This window comes from Acipenser ruthenus, chromosome 6 (genome assembly GCF_902713425.1).
Source record: "Acipenser ruthenus chromosome 6, fAciRut3.2 maternal haplotype, whole genome shotgun sequence".
NCBI lineage: Eukaryota > Metazoa > Chordata > Actinopteri > Acipenseriformes > Acipenseridae > Acipenser > Acipenser ruthenus.
This window is the reverse complement of record NC_081194.1, coordinates 80519742-80542912: the sequence shown is the minus strand read 5'-3', so window position 1 is coordinate 80542912 and position 23171 is coordinate 80519742. Positions and strand designations below refer to the sequence as shown.

At 39.1% G+C, this 23171-nt stretch overlaps 1 protein-coding gene across 7 annotated transcripts in view; it reads left to right on the top strand.

Moving 5' to 3' along the window:
- Nucleotides 1–23171, top strand: part of LOC117411028 (ral GTPase-activating protein subunit alpha-2-like) — a 158072-nt gene that overhangs the window by 25688 nt on the left and 109213 nt on the right. For 6 of the 7 annotated variants that reach the window (XM_059025883.1, XM_059025881.1, XM_059025882.1 and 3 more), the window contains exons 3-12: nucleotides 369–418; nucleotides 6272–6329; nucleotides 11124–11167; nucleotides 12179–12359; nucleotides 12529–12644; nucleotides 13866–14004; nucleotides 18986–19185; nucleotides 20315–20545; nucleotides 21590–21766; nucleotides 22314–22448. In XM_059025883.1, the coding sequence (XP_058881866.1) occupies nucleotides 369–418; nucleotides 6272–6329; nucleotides 11124–11167; nucleotides 12179–12359; nucleotides 12529–12644; nucleotides 13866–14004; nucleotides 18986–19185; nucleotides 20315–20545; nucleotides 21590–21766; nucleotides 22314–22448 (1331 nt within the window). The remainder of the gene's footprint in view (nucleotides 1–368; nucleotides 419–6271; nucleotides 6330–11123; nucleotides 11168–12178; nucleotides 12360–12528; nucleotides 12645–13865; nucleotides 14005–18985; nucleotides 19186–20314; nucleotides 20546–21589; nucleotides 21767–22313; nucleotides 22449–23171) is intronic. The other variant, XM_059025880.1, reaches the window with a different exon arrangement.

Below are 23171 nucleotides of genomic sequence, written 5' to 3'. Positions count from 1 at the left end.
TTACCCATTTATACAGTTGGGTTTTTACTGGAGCAATCTAGGTAAAGTACCTTGCTCAAGGGTACAGCAGCAGTGTCTCCACCGGGGATTGAACCCACAACCCTCCGGTCAAGAGTCCAGAGCCCTAACCACTACTCCACACTGCTGCCAATATATGAGTTATTGGAAACACTGGCAGTCAAGGTGAGTGCTTGAGCTGTATAACCATGTACTGCAGTAATAGTAACAGGAGGGTTTGGCTTGTTGAGGTGGCAAGTCTGTCACTGCATAAAACTATAACAGTGGATGGCTGTCTATGGAAAAATAAAATGTGTTCTTTGCATAGAGTACGCTCTGCTGACAATGTCTTGTTTCCATTTGTTTTTCAGGGAATAAATCACAAAGGGAGGAGCTGGACTCCATTCTCTTTCTTTTTGAAGTAAGTTGAACTGCAAGCTGAAGTATATGCATTCCTGGTTTTGTAATGCAGATACAAATACTACACACATGTGAGTCATATTTAAAGCAAAGGCAGTGATTTTATACCTCTGGGAAAATGTGCCTTTGCCTTTGAATGTGCTCACTGTGCTTTCTAAAAGCTGACATATTAAATATATGTTGTGTTCTCCTGTATGCATTTTTTTATGTATGCTTACAGATTTTAATAATGCATTAAAAAGCAGATTCATGTCCACCTCATAAAAATGCATTTAAGACCGTACCTGTGCTTTAGTTATAAACTAATAAGAACTCATTAAAGCATGCTTTCTAATCGCTGTGCACAAAGACGTTTCATAAGAACTTTGAATCTACAGTAACACAGAATAAAGATGCAAAACGTGTTTCCGCAAAATCTTTTTGGTGACACAAAGGTGGTCGTAATTAGGAAGATAAAATAAGTTGTTAAAGTTAGTACAGATGATAGCAGGTGTGATTTGAATTCAAATCACTAGATCAGAACTGCAGATTCGTTATTCTGCAGTATTGTTTACAGTATCGGATAACTGCATCCAAAAGTTAATTTCACCTAACAGAGTGCAGTGTCCTGACAGGAGAATTTTGTGTTACCTTTGTAAGGACTGCTATTTTTGTCGTTGGTGTTACACGCTTTCATTTTTTTCAAATACAGTGGCTGATCAAGAACGAGGTAGTAATAGGAGTCTGGAATAAGTTAAGGAATTGTTAACTTTACAGGTTGACGAGGAGGTGAATTCACAGATAGAAAGGATGGTGTGTGGTACTGTAATTTATGGGCAAATTGCCGTTGCCATGAAAATGATCTGTTGACTGACCGGTTTGAAAGCTGTACTCGCATGATGCCTTTGGCTGTGTGAAAGGGTTATGACGGTATTATACCTCCATAGATTGCGCAATTTTGTGCTGTAGGAATGAATGGGGATTTAAAATAATTTTTTAAATGTCTCTGAGTCAATAATAGCCTGGTCTGCATGTAGTTATCTCATTGTTTTCTGGAGTCTTTTTCACTTTGTTTGTTGAGCTGTAAGCGTTGGTGCCTTTGGGATGGGTAGACTACAGTAGCTTGTGGATGTTTTGTATGTTTGGGAGAGAGCTGCTCAGATGTTTTGTATTGTTTTGATAAAAAATAAAAAAGAACTGCTTGCCTTTTGAAAATTTGTTTTAACATCTCAACATTTCACCCTTGTGCACTTTGGAGACTTTTTTCTCATGTATTATTCCTCATTCCCATTGTTTCTTCTTTTTAATGTTGACCTGTGAATATCTCATGTGATTCTGTCATTGCTAATGAATTTCCTCCGGTTCCTATTCGTAATTCCTAATCATTATTTACCGGGAAGCATTTAAACAAAAACAAGTGCACCTGTGAAGGCTTTTTAACATCTGCAAGACTAAGTGAAATCTCATTCCTTATCCTCTTTGTTTGATTTGAATGTGATTACAAGGATAATAAGTTGCTGGGTGTTCAAGTGATTTTTATCACAGTGCCTAACGATCATTGTGTTGGATGTTATTCTGTTTCCAGTATTATTTAAGATGATATCACTGAAGTGAAGACCTCCTGATGCAGTCTGTTCTTCACTCATGTTGGCTTGTTAATATGACAACATACTGTAGTTAGCCTATACTGTGTACTGTATACAGTGAATATGTTGCCCTGTGAGCGAATTATTTGAAATGAATGAATATGGAATGAAGAATATGGAACGACTGTGCTGTAATAATTCAGTGAAACATGGCTGCTGTAAACATGAGCACTAGGCAGATGTGTGTTAAATATTTCAGTTTGTAATAAACCTGTCTGCCTGTGAAGCGGGATTCTGGGTTTGCTGCTGGTGTGATGCATTCATTAGAAGCTGGATTGGAGAACACTTCTTTGGTGTTTTATCAGCAATGTAGCTTATGGCCCTTGTATGTTCATACCAGGATTGGAACATATTACCAACTTTGTATGTATCTGTATTTTGCTACAGTCCTTTCTCATCATCAACCAGCTCTGTTGATGTTCAAATAACAAAGAACTACAGATGCCAAAGAAAACAAGGATTTGCGTGCTTCCATGTTCACGGATTGTTCAATAGTAAATTCCACTGTAAAGCACCACTGCATTCATTTACCATACAAATCAGTCAATTGCAGCAGCTGCTGTCTCCCTGCACCACAGTGTATGTTAATACATGTTCTATAGATTAACTGAAACCTCACTTCATTAGAAGCTCCACGGGGCAGCAGTGTGGAGTAGTGGTTAGGGCTCTGGACTCTTGACCGGAGGGTCGTGGGTTCAATCCCAGGTGGGGGACACTGCTGCTGTACCCTTGAGCAAGGTACTTTACTTAGATTGCTCCAGTAAAAACACAACTGTATAAATGGGTAATTGTATGTAAAATAATGTGATATCTTGTAACAATTGTAAGTCACCCTGGACAAGAGCGTCTGCTAAGAAATAAATAATAAAAATGACATTTTCTTTCCTGGTTTTCTTTCCACTTTTTGGGGCAGAGCTATCAAGGTCTTTGACCAAAGCGCTTTGTCCCACCCCATCCGGCCACTGTTAACAGACAGGTGTGCATTATTTTGTTTAAAAAATGGCCAGTTGTGTAGGGGTACAGGATAGGGTCTTTTCTTACTATGTAACTTATTTGTAGTAATTGAAATGTAGGCATCTTATTTAAATAATTAGGATAATCTGTTAGATGTTTAGCACTTAAATTATTCCTAAAATAAACCAGTATTTGTTTGGATTTGGGAGTCACATTCTTTCATGAAAGGGTTTATTCATTTAGTACATGCTGGTGAATTCATTTGAGATGCAAAAAAGTGATAACCTGTGTTTGGCTTCTGTGCTTTCCAGTAGCATAAAGTAAGGTTAAAAGATCTGTGGACGCTTGCTGAATTTTGTATAATGCAGAATTGTTATTTTTATGTTTGCTACAAAATGTTAGCCACTTTATCATTAATAATTAACAATTAAAAAAAATACACACACACACACACACACAGAGTAGATGCTGGCTATTAGCAACCCTGATAAAGATATTATCAACTGTCAGCTGCTTAATGACAACTTTTTTTTTTTACAGTTTCTATGGCTACGGCACACACACGAATACATTGTGCGCACGCATCACAGCGTCTATTTATGTATCCGTTTTCATAACACGGCTGTAGATTTATTGAGTCTGATTGTCGTGTGTCATCGTGGGTTCAAAACGTGTAGACCTTTCTATAGCCAATAAAGTTCAGATTCTGGAAGCACTATATTCAAGACAATCTGACAGCAAAGGAGTTTGACACCATCGTAGAGTGACAGTCTGGAGGAAATGGCAGGTGAACTCACTGATGTGGTGACAGCTGACGAGCACAGACAGCGAACCCGAAGAACCTTTGCTTCAAGAACAGTTGCTTGCTGTGACACTTTCCTCAGGGTATGCCAGAATCGTGGCTTTGAAATTGGCTACCAAGCTGCATGCAAAATTGAGAGTGATTTACAGCTGGAGGTGGTGAATTGTAAAAAACAAACATTGGCCAACTACTTCTTTTAAAATGATGCTTCTGTATTAAGTCCTGTATACCAAGTTTGTTTACTGTTTTGAAGGATATTGATAGTACGCTGTTGTAGTACTGTGTGTACAATACAGTACTGTGTATACTTTTTGTTTCACACATCCGTGTAGTATTAGTAAACAGTTGTTTGTTCTGATATTTGGTGTTTTTGGTGTTTATTTTTTTAACTCTGTAATGAACCAAGACGTGTATTTCAGTGTGCTGTTTCTACAACTATAATCGTTTTTCTATATACATACACTTGAAAATGTGGCTTTTCACTTAATGACAATATTCGGTTAATAACAACTTTTTGCTGTGAACCGAGAGGTTGCTAATAAGCCGAGAGGTTGCTAATAAGCGGCATCTACTGTATGTGTATGAGTGAATGTGCGCACATGTAACAGTAGCAGAAATGTGTAAAAATAAGCTCCCATACAACAGTGTAATTTGAAATCAAGACGGCACCTGATGGAGGTTTATTTTTAATAATAAACAAGTTCCAAAAGACAAGGTCGGTACACAAAATCAGGTTCTCGGCACAATCAGGTATCAATTCAGGAAGTCAAACAAAAGCAGGTCAAAACACGGGTATTCACAATAAACAGCACTTACAGCTCTCTCTCTCTCTCTCTCTCTCTCTCAGCACAAAGCTCTCCTCTACTCCTTCCAAGTGACTTTGTGAGCCAGCCTTTCTGTTGAGATGGGCTTTTCATGATGACGTCTTTTCCTATTGAAAGGACGTCTGGGAGGTGTAGTTTCCCCCGGGTCTGGGAGGTGTAGTTTCCCCTGGGTCGGCCATCTTACTTCGGGTAACGTGAGGGCATAATCTGCCATCAAACATGCCCTCACGTACCTTCCATTAATGACCCTGCCCCGTGTTTTACCACATATATATATATATACACTGTGTAATGTACAGTATATGTTGCTGTCTGTCATGTTAATATTGTTTTTGATACAATTTTATATTTATTTAGAACATAAGAACATTTTCTAACGAGAGGAGGCCATTCAGCCCATCCAAACTCGTCCAGTTCCTAGTACTAGCTGCTTGATATCAAAACTTTGTCAAACCTTGCCACTGTCTGTGTGAAGAAGTGTCTCCTTCCCTCCGTCATATGAATATCTCCATTTCATTTGCAATGGTGTCCCCTGGTATCTGTACTGTGCTTAACTGTGGTTAGGTTTTAACATCGTACACCAAGCAAGTTTGTGCATTGTAGGTTACTGTACTGTTGTGTGATGTCAGAAATGTAGACATTTTTGTAAAGAGCTTCTTTTTTGATTAAGTAAATAAGTAAAGGGCTTATGATGTGCAGCAAGTCAAATGGATCCCTTAAGTTTGTTACAATGTTGGCATTTGTATATAACTTTCAAAACTATTCTAAGTCATGAACAAACTGCGGTTGGAACGCTAAGTGTGGATAAGGCATCTTCAAAGAATTGTCAACCACCGGAAGGATTTTGTGTTGTAATACCGAATCTGAATGCCAAGTGGGATATAATGGTTTAATGAAATGCCAGCAATGCTGTGTGTTTAGCTTTGGTAAGACACTCAGCATTGCATATTGTATCAGCCAGTAAATACCATTGTTACACACAGCAGGGGTTCTTCTTGCCTGGGACTGTTTCATGTTTGAGAATCACTCTGAAGACAGGAGAGGTTATTGATGGGTATTAAAGTAAGGTGCTGGCTTAACAAAAAACTAATAAACTAAAAAATAATGCTGTGCCTTTTTAAATGTGTGGGGTTTTCTTTTCAATAAGAATCTAGGCGATGGAAGCAAGGAGGGCTGCATCCAGTATAGTTTGCTACTGAAAGGGCAGGCACTCCTAGGGCTTCACAGATTCCCAGCTAGGCTGACTGGGGTGTCAGCAAGAGGGCTCAAACTCACTCACACCACACAGATCTGATTTCTGTTTGTTGCATAAAAAGAAGCAAATTCAGACTGAGTAATCTGAACCAGCATTTGACCAATAAATAAATAAAAGATACCTGTTGCAGTAATTAATATACTAGTGTAGTGAAATGGAAGCATTGTATCTGAACAAATATATTTCATGTTTCTCCAAAAATGACAGGACATACATCTCAGTACTTTTGGTTTTCATTAGATGCATCCCTGTAGAAAATATATCCAGTGTCTATTGTGTTCATTTTAATAGCTGTTAGCGCTGAGCAATTGTCCCTATTGCATATGTAGCATGACAGACGTTGCTGCTATAAATAATCAAATAATATGTGCTTGTTTGCTTTTTTCTTTTACAGAAAATTCTTCAACTTCTGCCAGAAAGAATATACTATAGATGGCAATTTCACAGTATAGGTAAGGAATTTTAAATATAACGTTTTAAATATAAATAAAAAAGCTGCCTTCTTTGTTCAGGAGCAAGTTCAGATTTATTCCACACTGAAAATCTTTTTGGTTTAGGCTATAACCATCTTCAGAATTAGCCTACAAATAGACATGAGCATGACTAGCCTAGGAGTACGTGTTAGTGTAAGCTAATCCTTCTCAGCGCTGCTTCCAAGCTGTTCGCCAAGAATTCTATACAGCTGTGTCAAAACCCATTTTCTATTGTGTGGAATAAACCAGTGAGAACATCTGCTGCCTTGTGTTCTAAAAAGAGATTTGGAAGGACAGTGATGAAACAAGCGCATGCAAATCTAACAAGTGTTCATGCAATTTGCATGGCATGCAAAACTCTAGACATTCTAGTCTGGACAATGTGTTGTGTGCCATAAATATTAAGCCCGCTGCACACCGCCCGACTCAAGCCGTCCCGACTCATCTCAACTAGCCGTACAGTCTGGGTGAATCTTAGTAGTGTGCTGGATGTCTTCAGATTTGAAGATTGAACATGTTGAATCTTTTTCAGTCGCAGTTTCGTTCAGATGTGATCATGTGTGCGGCGGTTGCCGACCAAGACTGACTGAGAACGAGTAGTAATAAGGGTGTCAACCAATGGTGAAGCAGGTGTAAGTGACGTGGCTTGTCATGTGACTTGTCATACAAGATGGTGGAATATTGGACAAAAGAACATGAAGATGAGCTCGTCCAAATGTGGACCAGTAGTCCATGTTTGTATGATTGCAGTGCTAAAGCGTACTCCCATCTTATTATTATTTGTTATTTATCATCAATCTACTGGCAGCATATATTTTCTTACTGCGCTAAAACAGAAGTAACCGGCGTGTCGATCTCCAATAGGTCACAAATCACAAGCCCCTAGATCCACACGCTGAGAAAAAACGCCAAAGTCAAATAAAAAAATCACCAGGATTATTTACTACAGGCTAAAGTGTAATAGACAAACTATACAAAAAGTCAAACACTGCCTGAAACATTTGCATGTGTAAATGGTCAATAGCTAAATTAATAGGCTAAGCACTTCTTTTTGGTTGCCTCGCGGGGCTGTCTCCGCCGTCTAATCAGCATACGATGCCATGCATAATATGAGGGTCGCTATGTTGGGCTAAGTTTAATAAAAAATGTGTACAGGGCAGTATTAATTAAATTTGCAGGATCTAGTTGTGATCAGTCTAATTCAGTCTTGGCACTGAGCGATACCCAGTTGGAAAAAACTCAATTGTAACGTCAAACTAAAAATGAGCACAATTGATCGCAGAATCTGTGCAAACTCAGATGAGCTGAGTCGGGTTATTATTATTATTATTATTATTATTATTATTATTATTATTATTATTATTATTATTATTATTTATTTCTTAGCATATGCCCTTATCCAGGGTGACTTACAATTGTAAACAAATACATTTCAAGTATCACAGTACAAGTAATAATACAATTAAGAGCAAGATAAATACAATGACTTTGGTTCAAGCAAGTACAAGTGTGACAAAATACAATTCAATAATACAGCAGATAACAGTGTCAGTGATAGTTACATCAGGATATGATTAAATACAAAATACTACAGATTAAACACTTGGCAGATTGCAGTACTCTGAAGTACAGGATTAAATGCAGTAAAATAGGGGGCAGATAAGAGCAAGTAAAGCGCATTTAAGGAAGGGTGATAAGTGTCCCAGGGGAAAACAGAGGAGTTCTACAGGTGCTGTCTGAAGAGGTGAGTCTTAAGGAGGCACCGGAATGTGGTCAGGGACTGGGCAGTCCTGACATCTGTAGGAAGGTCATTCCACCACTGCGGAGCAAGGGTGGAGAAGGAGCGGGCTCTGGAGGCAGGGGAGCGTAGAGGAGGTAGAGTCAGTCTTCTAGTGCAGGCGGAGCGGAGAGGTCGAGTGGGGGTGAAGGGAGAGATGAGGGTCTGGAGGTAGCTGGGTGCAGTCTGGTCAAGGCATCTGTAGGCTAGTACAAGAGTCTTGACCTGGATGCGAGCGGTGATCGGGAGCCAGTGGAGTGAGCGGAGTAGTGGAGTTGTGTGGGAGAAGTGAGGCAGAGAACACCAGGCGGGCAGCAGAGTTCTGGATGAGCTGGAGCAGACGGGTGGTGGACGCAGGGAGGCCAGCCAGGAGGGAGTTGCAGTAGTCTAGGCGGGAGAGTACCAAGGCCTGGACCAGGAGCTGGGTGGTGTAGTTGGTTAGGAAGGGTCGGATTCTTCGGATGTTGCTCAGGAAGAATCGGCAAGTGCGTGCCAGAGTGGAGATGTGCTGGGAATAAGAGAGGCAGGGGTCCAGGGTGACTCTGAGGTTCTTAGCGGAGGAAGAGGGAGAGAGGGTTGTGTGTGGCGGGCTTTAGTCTTCTGGTAAATGCATAGTATATATTAATCCTGGTATGTCAAAGCTGTGTGAATATTGCCTTATATGAGATGGAAGTCCTCAGTCCCTGCATCGGTGTAGGTTGTAATTGTAAATGATACAGTAGACAGTAGTTTTCTTGGTGCTGAGATTTTGAATGCATATATGGAGGCATCACACATACTTCTCCACAAGGTAAAGATGCTCAGTTTGTGGATCTTCCAATGCTTTAATATCTTCCAAGGGCACCACAAGAAGCATATGATAATGTTACACAGCAGACACACACACAGACCAAGTTACATACTGTAGCCTAGCCTCGATTGCAACTAGCATTCTATCCTGAAATTCTGCAGGGTTGACAAAGGCAAGGCATTTTCAGTTCTTCTGATTCTCGTGTTGTGCTTGGCATATCTGTCCATTTACATATTTACTATTTCATTAGTTTAATCTGGTGGTTTATTGTACAGTGCAGGGCAGGTGGTGACTGAGTTTTAACATTATTGTGTAAAATATCCAGGAGGCAGCCTTGCATTATAAATTATTTGAAGGTTTCACTCATTTGTATGTGGTTAATCTAAAGAAAAAGGTTTAGTTGAACACAAAACAATTTTGTATATCTACATTGCATGTCAAAAAACTATTGACTTGCCATCATCTGCTGTATTGGTGCCTTTTGAAATTATTAATTACTGTATTCCTTCGAATTTAAGACGCCCTCGAATTGAAGACACAGCCCAAATTTACCACCCTCAATTTGAGGAAGAAATAAAACATCAAATAAATATGCATTTACAAAGATACAACCTCAATTATGCCGTTGTATCGTACAAAACTGACACGAAACAGTGTTGTTATAGATTAACCACGGAGCTCGTTTATCATGCTGCACACTGTATAATACTTAAGATGGCGTCTCTGTCATACACATACCACCACTCACTTAGGGCATCACACATCCTGGCAACAGCAACCATGACACAACACTCCACGGCATCAGGCAACATGTAACCACAACAGCATTGAATTGTGGTATTGCTTGGCATGTCGAAAAATACGGGGGTCTGATCAGCATTTTTGTCCAAGCTGGTACTGTTTGTTAGAAATGCTGAAATTGTAAACGTTTTTTTCTTGCAATTCCTCAGGAAGCTTGGTTTGTTTTTTCTCAGCAGTGTCACGTTGCTGCTTGTGTATTCGGGTAGTCATGTCTTTTGTTGGTGATTTTAATACACTATTTTTGAGAAGCAAAAAATGGTAAAAAAGCGCGTCTTAAATTCGAAGGAATACGGTATTAAAATAGTATTTGTGAATTTAGTCTAGAGAGGTTAAAACACACCCAATAAAGTAGTCCCCAACATTGTTTTTATGTTCATGTACAGGCTGAATTGCATAATTATTCGTTCTTCATACTCCAGCAGGGTTGGGGTTGGTTGGGGTTGGTTGAGGGGGGGGGGGGGGGGGGGAGGGATTGAGCAAGTCACAGATGGCAGATGTTTTGGTTGCTGCACTCCATGTTTCTCATTTTAAATGAACCTTCTGAGAATAATTACTAATCAGACAGATCATGTGCTGAACTCTCTAGAGGGGCTGGCTGCAGCTTTGCACTGTTATTCAAGACATAGAGACTGGGATTACTCTGCTGCTTGATGTTTGACATGTAAAGACATTAGTACTTATTGCACAGTTAGCATTAGAGTAGCTATGCCTCTGTAGCCACTTAAAGGTCATCTCACCATATCAATTAAAGAGTTTCCATTTTACTTACATCAAATATAATCATTCAAGATTATAGAGGCTACATTTGATTTATTGGCAATATCATTTTTACTAACTTGATGAAAGTAGTGCTGTCAAGCTCAAGATTATTTTGTTTGTAAGTGAATAAAAGGAAATCCACTACAATCAAGATAATGCACTTCAGAGATAACATCACTAACCACATACTTCCGACCCCCAAAAAAACATGCTCATCTCAGTTTTAGAAATCCTAGACATGCATTAGAAGGTGATCATTGGATGTTTTTTAGGTTCACTGAGGATTATTCTGAACCTAATAATGGAGTGTTATAAGTTTTTAAAATGTATTTAATAGATTTTTGTACTGCATTTGAATATATCAAGTTTGAAATACACTGCTAAGGATTCAGAACAATGGAGTAGAAATAAAGTTGAAAGCTAATACTCCCTTATACGATTGGCCACAAATGCATGCTAGTACTTTGTGAAAACTTACCTTTGTGGATAATCCCCTGTAGATCTCTATTTGCTAAATGGGCTTATGGTAACTGTACAGTAATCTATTATTTTAATTATAGCATTTTCACACATATTGTATTGCCTCCAGTAAAATATTTTCAATATTTCTTTTTACCAAAATTAACCAAACCTTCTTACATTTCAGGTTCTATTTTGAAGAAGCTTTTGCACACTGGAAACTCAATCAAGGTAGAGCTTTTTGGATAATTATGCTAATGAGTGTGAAGCGATTCATCAGTAAGCAGCGGTTTTAAAACAAGTGTCATTGAGTGTCATTTGCCTCTTTTCCACTTTACAACCGAGCCGCGGCCTCACGGTGCGGTTAGGGGGAGCCTGGTTTGTTTTTCCACTGCAGAGCTGAGCCGTGCTACTGACGTCACACGCAACGAAAGACAGTTGTTATTAATTATTGTTATTAATTAACTGAGTTTGCCAAAAGATGCGCAAACAAACGGTGTTAAAAAATTAATAGACTATTAATAGACTAATGGTACAGCTGTATCTTGTAAATATATTTAGGAATTTCTTTATAATCCACAAATTTTACTGATTTATATCGACTTTAATAAAGTTTAATTTTCTCTCTTCACACTCGCTGCCCGGCATGTTGTTTATTGTCTGTCTTTCTGGAGTGTACTGACTGACGCAACATAATGACAAAAATCCTTAACCCCGCCCCTTGGCTCGGCTCAGCTCGCAGCCGGATTCAGATGTCTTGTGAGGCTGGAATTTCACGGTTTGGTTCTTGCTCGGCTTGGCAAATAGCCATTGGAGAACCACCTGTACCCGTACCGTACCGAGCCCTCATGGGTCGAATGTGCCAGTGGAGAAGGGGTATGAGTGACATCATCTCAGCCATGCTTTACTTAGCAATAACAGAATGGCTGACCTCTATAGAAAACAATGGGAGAGCTGCGTCCATTTGTTGTATAGTAATGTATGAATCGCTGTGTTTTTTAATAGGATATTTTAAACTTGTGAAAACTGTTTTAATTGAACTTGCTATAAATGTAGCAAAATAGGTTATTGCCTTGATCATCTTTATAATGTTGAGACAAAGCAAATCAATTAGGGTAATGTATTACTGCTAAGACATGCACTACATTAGAAAAACAAATACATGACTAGAGTGAAATATAAAGGAATATTTATATTATTTTTTTTTTTATAATTTTTTTTTTTTTTGTCTTTTTAACATAGATACGATGTGAAGGAATCCGACTATTTTTACAATGGATTCAAGCACTGCAGTCAAATTGCTTGGAAGAACAGTTTTTAATCTTTGCTTGCCTCGTGCCTGGATTTCCAACAGTGACTTCCTCAAGGGGTCCCTGCACGCTGGATACTATTATTACCAGCTCCTACAACACCCCTCTGGATGGTGAGTTACCATGCAGTACAACTCTGGGAGTGCTTGCTTGCTAGTGTAATTTATCGATACATTATTCAAACACTGTACTGTAGACAGTAGTTAATTTATGCATGCATTTAGCTATATGCAGTGCAGTCAGCTGGCTTTTTAATATCCATTTCATTCTGTCCCCTTGAAGCCAAGGTTGTTCCTGAAGAAATCACGCCTCTTGTGCCAGCAGTGGCAGGTGAAAAGATAGCTGAAGACCAGACGTGCTATTTTCTACAGATTGTTCTGAAGGACATGGTTATCCAGGTAAGAAGTAAGGAACGAAGTAGGAACTTTTACACTGAATTTACTATGTGAAGATACATTATACAAACTTGCATTATAGTTACAATTTAAAGTTTGTTATTACCTTTACAGATTATAATCCATATGTAGTTCTTTGTAAATTACAACAAACACTAAACATCTACAGTGCTGAGCATGTCTAAGCTCTAAGTACATGTTGTACACCACATTGTAACCATTAACTCGTGCCCCTTGTGGATGTAAGAAATACCATGTCCATCTCTTCTATGTGGTATGTCTAGTGTTCCTTACTGATGTACAGTATTTCTAATGCCCATTAGAGATAGAGTTCTGCAGGGGGCTGGTTCTGTTACTGTACTTCAAGGTTAGACGTCATTCAGAGAGAGTTCTGCAGGTTCTGTTACTGTACTTCAAAGTTAGACGTGATTCGGAGAGAGTTCTGCAGGTTCTGTTACTGTACTTCAAGGTTAGACGTGATTCAGAGAGAGTTCTGCAGGTTCTGTTACTGTACTTCAAGGTCAGATGTGATTCAGAGAGAGTTCTGCAGGTTCTGTTACTGTACTTCAAGGTTAGACGTGATTCGGAGAGAGTTCTGCAGGTTCTGTTACTGTACTTCAAGGTTAGACGTGATTCAGAGAGAGTTCTGCAGGTTCTGTTACTGTACTTCAAGGTCAGATGTGATTCAGAGAGAGTTCTGCAGGTTCTGTTACTGTACTTCAAGGTCAGATGTGATTCAGAGAGAGTTCTGCAGGTTCTGTTACTGTACTTCAGGGTTAGACGTGATTCAGAGAGAGTTCTGCAGGTTCTGTTACTGTACTTCAAGGTTAGAAATGATTCAGAGAGAGTTCTGCAGGTTCTGTTACTGTACTTCAAGGTTAGACGTGATTCAGAGAGAGTTCTGCAGGTTCTGTTACTGTACTTCAAGGTTAGACGTGATTCAGAGAGAGTTCTGCAGGTTCTGTTACTGTACTTCACGGTTAGACATGATTCAGAGAGCTCTTTTGAGGGTGCTCTAAATGTCACCAAGGTGTGATGACTGAAACAGAAATTGATACCGAGTGAATCTGAACAAGATACATCAGCCAAGACAACTTCCATATCAAAACTCCACAGGCTTTAACAAATCCCATCAGCCTTCTGATACAACTTTTTTTCTTTGTGTAAAATGTGCCCATATCAAATTGCTCCTTAAGAAATGCTTTTCTTTGTTTTTCTATAAAGGCTTCAAGCTTGGAATGGAGGAACAGAGAGAATAAAGACACTGGCTTCAGGTTTCTCTTCACGCTCTTTAAGAAGTACTACCTTCCTCATTTGTTTCCGTCCTTTACAAAGCTCACCAACGTGTACAAGCCTCTGCTGGGTGAGTAGTTCTGTAGTGTAGAACAGGGGGACCTATTGATGGTTTTATTGCCTGTTAACTATCATTAACAAACTTTGCTTTATATGCTTGTATTAATGCCAAAACATTTCTTACTTCTGTACTATATTGTGAAATAGTCTGGATGCTGAACAATGGCAGAAAGATGAGTCAGAACAATGGCAGAAAGAAGTGTTCAGATCACTAAATATTTAACACGCTTACAGAAATGATTAATCAGTAAATATGTATCAACTGAACATGTTTTGGTAAATAGTAAGTGAGACAACAATGAAAGAGCAATCTAGGGGGCAAGTCTTTCTTAACTTCCTGTTAAGAAAACTTGCTCTAATAAAAGGGATCATAAAAATATAACACTGACAACGCAGAGAGGCAGAAAATGTATAGACAAAAGCACAGAAGCATTGTTATGTTTATAGTCTTAGTCGCAGTGGTAACTGTGCAGCCACAGAATCTGGGGACCATGGTTCAAATCCACGCTTTCTGTAACATGAACCTTGATGCAGAACTATTATAGCAAGTCAAGCAGGAAAAGGCTGCAAGAAGAAATTGTATTTTACCAAATGACTCGGCTAACACATGTAAGCAGGAACAGCTCCTGGGCATGCAGGCTCATAAGAACATAAGAACATAAGAAAGTTTACAAACGAGAGGAGGCCATTCAGCCCATCTTGCAAGTTTGGTTGTTAGTAGCTTATTGATCACAGAATATCATCAAGCAGCTTCTTGAAGGATCCCAGGGTGTCAGCTTCAACAACATTTCTGGAGAGTTGGCTTTATTGCCTGTTAGAGAGTTCTGCTCGTGTAAAATTATGATTTTGTAGCACTTTTTAGATAAGGTGTCTGCCAATGCGTGGGTTTTCTGGTGTGTAATCTACATTATTTAGACATCTTGGAGCAAAATTTGTGTATTACAGTACAAAATATACAATTTTCAACTCCACACAAATGTAATTTGTAAACATGGGCTTTCACTACTTTATTTTATGAGTAATATTTTTAAAAACAAGAAAAAAAGAATTCTGTGTGACGGATTTTATCCTGATTCCCAAAGAACCGGGCATTGTGTTATGGTATGCATTTCATGAAACGGGAAACAAATCAAACAATGGCCGTGTTTAATAGCTAGGCCAAACAATCAAGCTGCACTTGGTTAAACTTTGCTGAACTCCACTACAGCTCCCTGCTATTCTTCAGGCAATCACAGTACTGGGAAGTTTGAGAGGGGAAAGTGTCACTACTACCACACAGGGAAGTGTGATCGACTTGTTACCTTAATCTTTGAAATACATTAGTATCATAAAACAAATTCTCAGTTTTTCATTCATAATATGTACCTATTGCAGGGCTATATCATATCATTTTAAAGGTTAGAAACTCACACTAGTCCTACACCCAGTCCTGGGTCTCAGAACTACCCTCACTCGTTTTCTGTTTAAATTTGGCAAATGTTTGAAGTAAACATAACGCTTTACTTCTGACCATGGCGGGATTTGGGACCAAAATGTGGGGAGGCAAAAAAAAAAAAAAATGATATCAACAATGTGGGACTTCATGATCTTAAATGTTTCATGTGTTACGTCTGAATGTACAAATATATAAACCATATCACTCAGGTTTACTGACAGTTTTAAAAACAACATCTCGATTACACAACAGTTTTATTTATCACAGGCCAAAGATAAAAAGTAAGAGAGTACTGGATATACAGTCTGCAGTATCGGCTACATCATGAAGGACTACAGAGCAGGTACCTGTGGGACAAATGATGTTTTGAAGTTTGTGTATCTATCTAACTAAGGCCAAATGGCGAAACTCAAAATATGTTAACATTAGAAGCCTTCTTACTTACTTAATGAAGAGGAAGATGCTCTCCGCTCAACCTGCACGAAACATCAAAGCTGTCGATCGCTCGGTCCAAATTAATGGGAATGTCCCGGTCTATGTCTAGCATTGCTCATCCAGAAAGGCGTTCCTGTCCGGTAGTGTTTTGCAAGTGGTTTTTAAGACGACAAAGACAGGAAAAGTTCCTTTCACATGATGCAGTGCTCATGGGTAAGGAAGAGTCAAAAGAGGCTATCCATGTTACACAAGATGTTACCGAGGTTTTGCTCCTTAAAAAACTCCAGTCAAGATTCAAAGTTATCCTGCTTACTTTTTTAAGCATTTTACTGAATACAGCCAGCTCTGCTGCCAATTCCTCCTTACAAGTGCCATAGTTTTTGCAAATTAAATCTAAATGAGACTCCTTGATGCTTTTAGAAGATTTTGTCACAATGCTGTTTAGTGCACTCAGTGCTTCTATATAGTTCTCCTTAAATTCTCCAAAAATGCAAATAGAACTTCTAGTTCGATAGAAATCTTGAACCACTTCGGTTGCATTTACAGGACTTCCACTGAACTTTGATAAATCTTTGCCTTGGCAACTGCCTTGATAGTTATTCTGAGCACAGATGTCACTAGCATACCTCCACAACTGCAAGAAAAAATCTTCAGTTCTCATTGACACTATTGTTTCCATAGTAGCGCAAGCCATGTCCTTAACAGAAGCATAGTTGAGGTTGGAGGACTGTAAAGCTGCTTCAGAAGGCAAGGGAACAAAAAATGAAAGTTGGTAATCGATGCCATTATACCATTGGCTTGACCACCCTGTCGAGCATCATTTTCGGAAATGTCGACCAAAGCAGCGATGGCTTGTTCAAAATTATCGAGAAGGTTTTTCAGCGCTTCAGAATGGCAACTCCATCTTGTGTCACTGAGAGATTTTAAAGTTGTAGCCTGTCCTGCAGGCGCCCGGCAAGTCTACAGGGGTTGCTGGTGCGTGGTGAGCTGAGGACACCCTGGCTGACCTAAACCATCCCCACTCTGGGTGCTGCGCGAGACCAATTGTGCGCGCCGCCCCCTGGGAACTCCCGTCCACGGCCGACAGTGGAATAGCCTGGTCTTGAACTTGCGACCTCCAGGCTATAGGGCGCATTCTGCACTCCATGTGGAGTGCCTTTACCGGATGCGCCACTCGGGAGCCAGTAAGCAGATAGGTTTGTTGATTGTTCGAGTAGTATTTTTCCTTGGGATAACAAAATACTGAGCTCAAGTCATGTGATTTCATAAAAAATGCCAGGTGCTCAGTGTTTGGTATTTGAGTAAGTAAGTAAAATTGCCAAAATGAGTTGATTAAGAATCTGTATAAATATCCATTCGAAAAGACATGATTTTAACTAACGCAAGAACAGCGAAAGATATGACCAGGCCCTGCTTGAGTAATGAAGATCACCGGTTGCTATCGGCATGATTGACGGCGGCCCGTCTGTGAGAGAAGTTGCCCGGAGAATGAGATGTTCTGCTTCAGCAATCAGCAGACTAGTCCAGAGAAACCAGGAAACTGGCTCTGTGAGGGACTGGCCACGTCCTGGAAGGCAGAGGGTCACCACACCAGCCCAGGACCATCACATCCAACTGATCCATCTGCATAATCATTTTCAGACTGCAGTGGCTACAGCACGAGAAATTCCAGAAAGAAATAACCCGCGCATCAGCAGAATGACTGTAGCTTCTGTCTGCATGAAAATGATTTGCATGCTCGGAGGCGGTTCAGGGGTAACATGTTGACAGCTTAGAGATGAAATTGTTGTCTTCTGTGGGCCAGAGAACATCTGAGGTGGCGGCAGAGAGAGTGGTGGAGTGTTTTATTCACCGATGAATGCCGTTTTGCCTTTGACAGACCTGAAGGAAGACAACATGTATGGAGACGTCATGGTGAGCGTTATGCTGACTGTTGCGTTGTACAAGCCAACCTGTGAGGCGGTGGAAGTGTGATGATGTGGGGAGGAATCTCCTTTAACACAAGAACGCCTTTGGTGCAGTTTGAGGGCAACCTTACTGCTCAGCGATACATTGATGAAGTCCTTGAGGCAACAGTTTTTCCGTTCCTGCAAGCCAATCCGGAAGTGTTGATTTTTCAGGAGGACAATGCAAGACCACACAGTGCTAGGATTACAATTGGACGACTTCAAGAAAACAATGTCGAGGTCTTGCCATGGCCAACTCCTGACCTGAGTCCAATAGAACATCTGTGGGACCAAATGACCAGTGCCATCCACAGGAGATAACCACGACCAGCCAACCTGCGCCAGCTGGCTGCAGCTGCACAGAGAGAGTGGCGGAACATCCCACAGCAGTCTGTGAAATAATGTATAATATGATATCTTGTAACAATTGTAAGTCGCCCTGGATAAGGGCGTCTGCTAAGAAATAAATAATAATAATAATAATAATAATAATAATAATAATAATAATAATAATAATAATGTCTAAAAAAGGTACTCGTTTCCTATCATATTCAAGAGTAAATTTCAAATTAGGATCGACATTGTTTAAACCTTGAATAAAGTCATCAATTCTTTTTCAGTCCTCATCCAAATACAAAACATGTCATCTATATATCGATACCATTTCAAAATTTGAACAGAAAGCATTTTCAGAAACATTATAGACAAACTTTTCTTCAGAGAAACACACATATAAATGTGCATAATTAGGAGTGAACGTTGATCCCATGGCCGTGCCATTCACCAGTAAATGAAATGTATCTTCAAAAGTAAAGTAATTCAAATTTAAAAACAAGGGAAGCCAATTTGTTAGTAAACTCAGTAGGTGGAAATTGAGTATCGTTGGATCACTCTCTAGTTTTCTATAGAACTTACTATTATTGTCTAATTGTTTTCTTTAGTTGTAGTTACAAAAGATAGTCCTTTAGACAATACTGATGATTGAGAATTAGTCAGTTTCTTATTGGAAAGGTTAATTACCATGTCTTCTTGTAGTTGCGAGCCTGTGTTTAAAATATTTGATTAAATCCATGACCTGAGTGTTGCGTTTCTTTTGTGCATCAGTATATATATGAATGAAGATAGCCACTACTGCAGTTAACACATGGTTAACTTTTCTATTTCTCATTGTCTAGATATTCCTCAGCTCAGACCAAAGCCACTGTACCTTCCTGTGACTCGCAACAATGAGAGTACTTACTGCACAAGGGACCAGTTCCTGGCAGCGCGCGTTGCTTTTATCAAATGGCTTGTGACCTTCTTTCTGGAAAAGAAGTATGTCACAGCAGCTCTAAACACTAAGAATGGAGGGGAGGTGCTACCCAAAATAATCCAGGTATGTTTAAGCAGCTCTGACAAAAAATGTGAAAGCAGGATTTTGTCACCCTAAAAGCAGGGCATGTTTTGCATAAAGGAATAATTGTCAAGCTTTGTTAAAGTACCTTTGACTGCAGGCGCTGAGGAATGCATGTTTGTTAATAGTAAGTACAACTGTGCTTATGTTAAAGTAGCACAGGATTCACAGTTATTGGAGAGGGTCCTTTGAATTTTTTACTAGACTTTTAGAAGCAAGTTTTTTTTTACTGTTTTGTAAGGAGACTTGTGTTTTGATGCTTGGAAGTTGTACATTAACTGTAAGTTTTAAAAGGTCAACAAGAGACTAACGCAATACACCCTTAGAAAATGAAAAAACTTGCACAAGACAAAGGGAAGCAATACTGACCTACCTACCTACATACCTACCAATGTTCACTTTAATTTAAACAGCTTAGAATTCACGCTGCGTGTTTCCTCTGGTTGGACTATCTCTTTTATTAGCTATGAAGTTAAACTCAGTAGCTGCTCCATTTCTTTTCTTACCATGAGATTCGTACTTCATTACACAGCAGTCCTCACAGCAGTGGTTTACATTTATCACTGTCTCCCCAAACACCCCTGCCAACACCCTGCATCTATTGCTAATGCTAGTGTACCCCCAAACATCCCTGCCAACACCCTGCATCTAATGCTAGCCTGTCAGCAGTGAGCAGTGAGATTCTTGTATTGTAAAATGTCTTCATGTTTTTAAACCTTTTTTTTTTTTTTTAATCTGTCATGGCTTGAAACTCACACTAGCCATTCAATACCTTCAATTAGATTGTTAATTAAGTATAGCTGCTTGAATAGCTCCTGTAAACCTTAAGTATGCTCAGTTCAGAGCAGATTTACCAGGTTTCTGATTTGTTCAAACTGCTGGCACCTGTTCATTTAATTAATACAACTCAAAAAGGGAAGTTCTGAAAGACAGGACCAGGTTTAAGCCCTTGACATAAAAGATATTGTCGCATGTGTGTACAGTATGTGTAAGTGTATTAAGTGAGAGGAGCAGTAATATTCCAATAGTTGAATTGTAAAGCTTGTGAACAAGGCAGTTTAAAGATTCTTGATCACAGCCTTCTCTGTCTGCCTTTGTTGTGTCTGCACAGACTGTAACTGCAGGCAGTACAAGTCAAGAGAAGAACTCTGAGGCTGAGAGCAATGGACCCGCCGAGCAGGACAAGAGCCATTCAAACAGCAGTACTCTGTCAGACAGAAGACTCAGTAACTCCAGCCTTTGCAGCATTGAAGAGGAGCACCGGACAGTCTACGACATGGTGCAGTGGATTCTGCTGTCTACCAGGGACAATGTGAATTTTGTAAATGAAGTATTCCACCAGGTACGTACTGTAAATTCATCGATTTGAATCCTCCTGCAAGAAATCCTACTGTGAATGGTGTGATCTGTTTTTAATGTCTGATAAACAGACTGAGAATTACAGAATGACCTTAATAGCATGCATTGCGCCAAGTGCTTTCATTTGGCCTTCAGCCAAATTGAATCATATGTCTCTTGATTTTTGTGACAAAGGTTAAATAAAGTAATAATAAAAAATAAATAATACAAAAAAAACATTCCACAGCACAACTTTTCTTGGCTTATGCAGTTAACATTAACATTGACATAACACTGTGCAATGTGAATATAAATTCTTGAATTTAGGTAAGATGGGTTTATTTTTGTCTTGTACTGCCCTCTAGTGATGCCTTCGATGTAATTGAAATTAGGTTCTTAAACAGATTGTTTGAATCTATGAAATAAAACAAATTATAGGTTGAACAGCTTCTCAAAGATTCATTTTAAAATATTCTGCTTCCTAAAAAAAGTTTAGAGCCCCAGCTTTTGTAATTAATATCTCTTCAGACCTGGGTGATGCATAGTTACAAGCAGTAATCTAAAAGTAGAAATTCAAATAATATGTCTTTTTCTTTCAATTTTAAAATGTCTGTATTTTTATATATAATTTTTTGGGGAAAATAAAATGGGAGAATCTTTTTGCCCTTAAATTAACATTATTTCTTATGAACTGATTATCATCAAAAGCCTCACTTGTGACCATTGAATACAATATGTTGTCTTGTCAGAAACTTGTAATTACCATGAATACAGTATAATCCTCTTTGTTGTGCTGGTTTATATTTTCTGTTTTTTCAGCCTTCAGAACACCATTTAAGAAAATAAATACATTTTTCATGATGAACTGCTGAAAAGTACTTTTTGTGCATTCAACACCCTTTCAACTCCATCACAAGCAAAGAATTTCCATAGCACATTTTCTTTATTCCAGTTAAAGGTGTAATAGATATTGCCAAGACCCTTTTACAAAACACAGTGTTCCTGACACACCTTGCATGCAAACTGACTTTTTGTTCATATGTTCCAGGCTTTCCTGTTACCATCTTGTGAGGCCTCTGCAACAAGAAAGGTGATAAAGGTTTACAAGAAGTGGATCCTGCAAGATAAGCCTGTGTTCATGACTGAACCAGAAAAGAGCAAGCTGGGAGAGGAGGAAGGAGTACATTCTGATCCTCTGCAGGACACAGAGACAGACAGCAAACAGGTAACAATAACACACCTGCACTGTCACTTACAGTAGATCATAGTGAAAACAAAGTGTGCCGATTTTGGATCAATGTAAACTATTCTTGAGATTCATACAGAAAATGTATTTGGCCAACAAAAAAAAATGCAGTGAAAAATTCAACCAATTAGTGACATCCCATGCCTTGCCTTCAGTGAAACAACAATTACTCGGTCCAAGGCATACAACAATAGCCTGATTGATGGAGGTTATGTCATCACTGTTGTTCTTCCTTACTAAATAGCTGCAACTGACTTGGAGGTACCTGGTACTTCTTTTTTTTTTTTTCTTTTTTTTTTAAATGTTTTCTATGTTTTTTTTTACAATTAATTCTCTACTAACAATTTTCTACTAGTGGTGATTTGTTGTGTTATGTGCAAGTGGGGGCTCTATCACAGATACAGCTGGGGAATTGTGCGGTACACTGAGTGCATGGTACATAGCACAGGTAACATTCAAACATTCCTACATACAGTGTGATCATTTGTGTAGCTCTCAATACCTGAGTGCTGTCATGCTTTCTCAGCCTACAGAGTATCCCGGTCACAAGCGCTCTTCTAGCTGGGGAAGAACATATTCATTCAGCAGTGCAATAAGCAGAGGCTGCATTAATGAAGAGGATAACGCAGATATCAAAGCTGGGGTCCAATCTATGCTACAGGTATATTTTTAGCAAGCTTGCAGAGTGGATGCCCCAAGGACCACAACCCTGTTAACACAGCCAATCGAATGAAGACAATTCTATACCAGATTAAAACATACACCCACATGCTCTAATGTGAACACCCTCGATGATGATTGCTGGGGATGCGTGAAAGAACTAATCTTATGACTCAGCTTTATTAACCCTTTTCATTAAACACAAGGGAAAATGTTGTAATTGCTGCATGCACCTTAAAGGTAAAATTGCACCCCTGTTGATTGCTACACGTGATTGGGAAATCTTGGATGCCAAAATGCAGCGTTGGGACTGTTTTTGTATTATTCAAACAGTTAATAAATTCTGTTTTGGAAGTGGTATTGCTTCTAATGATACACAGAAGTGTGACCATTTCACTCAAGGGCTGACAGTGCTGTACAGTTATGGCCAAATGTTTCGCATCACCTTGAATTTAGGATTGAGACATAATTTAGGAAAAAAACTATGTGAACATAATTTAGATATTTCCTTTAACATCATGTAATCAAAGAAACTATAAAATGATATCGCAAATGTCTACTGGAAGCCATCATAGTAGTACTGTATTTCGAAATGTCACATTTTTTAATTTTTGTAACAGTATATGGAAAACTACAAAGCGGTATGTAATTCAATAGTTAACATTATTCAGCAGGTTTCATTCGACTTTATGAAGCAAAAATCATGCAAAACTTTGGCCATAGC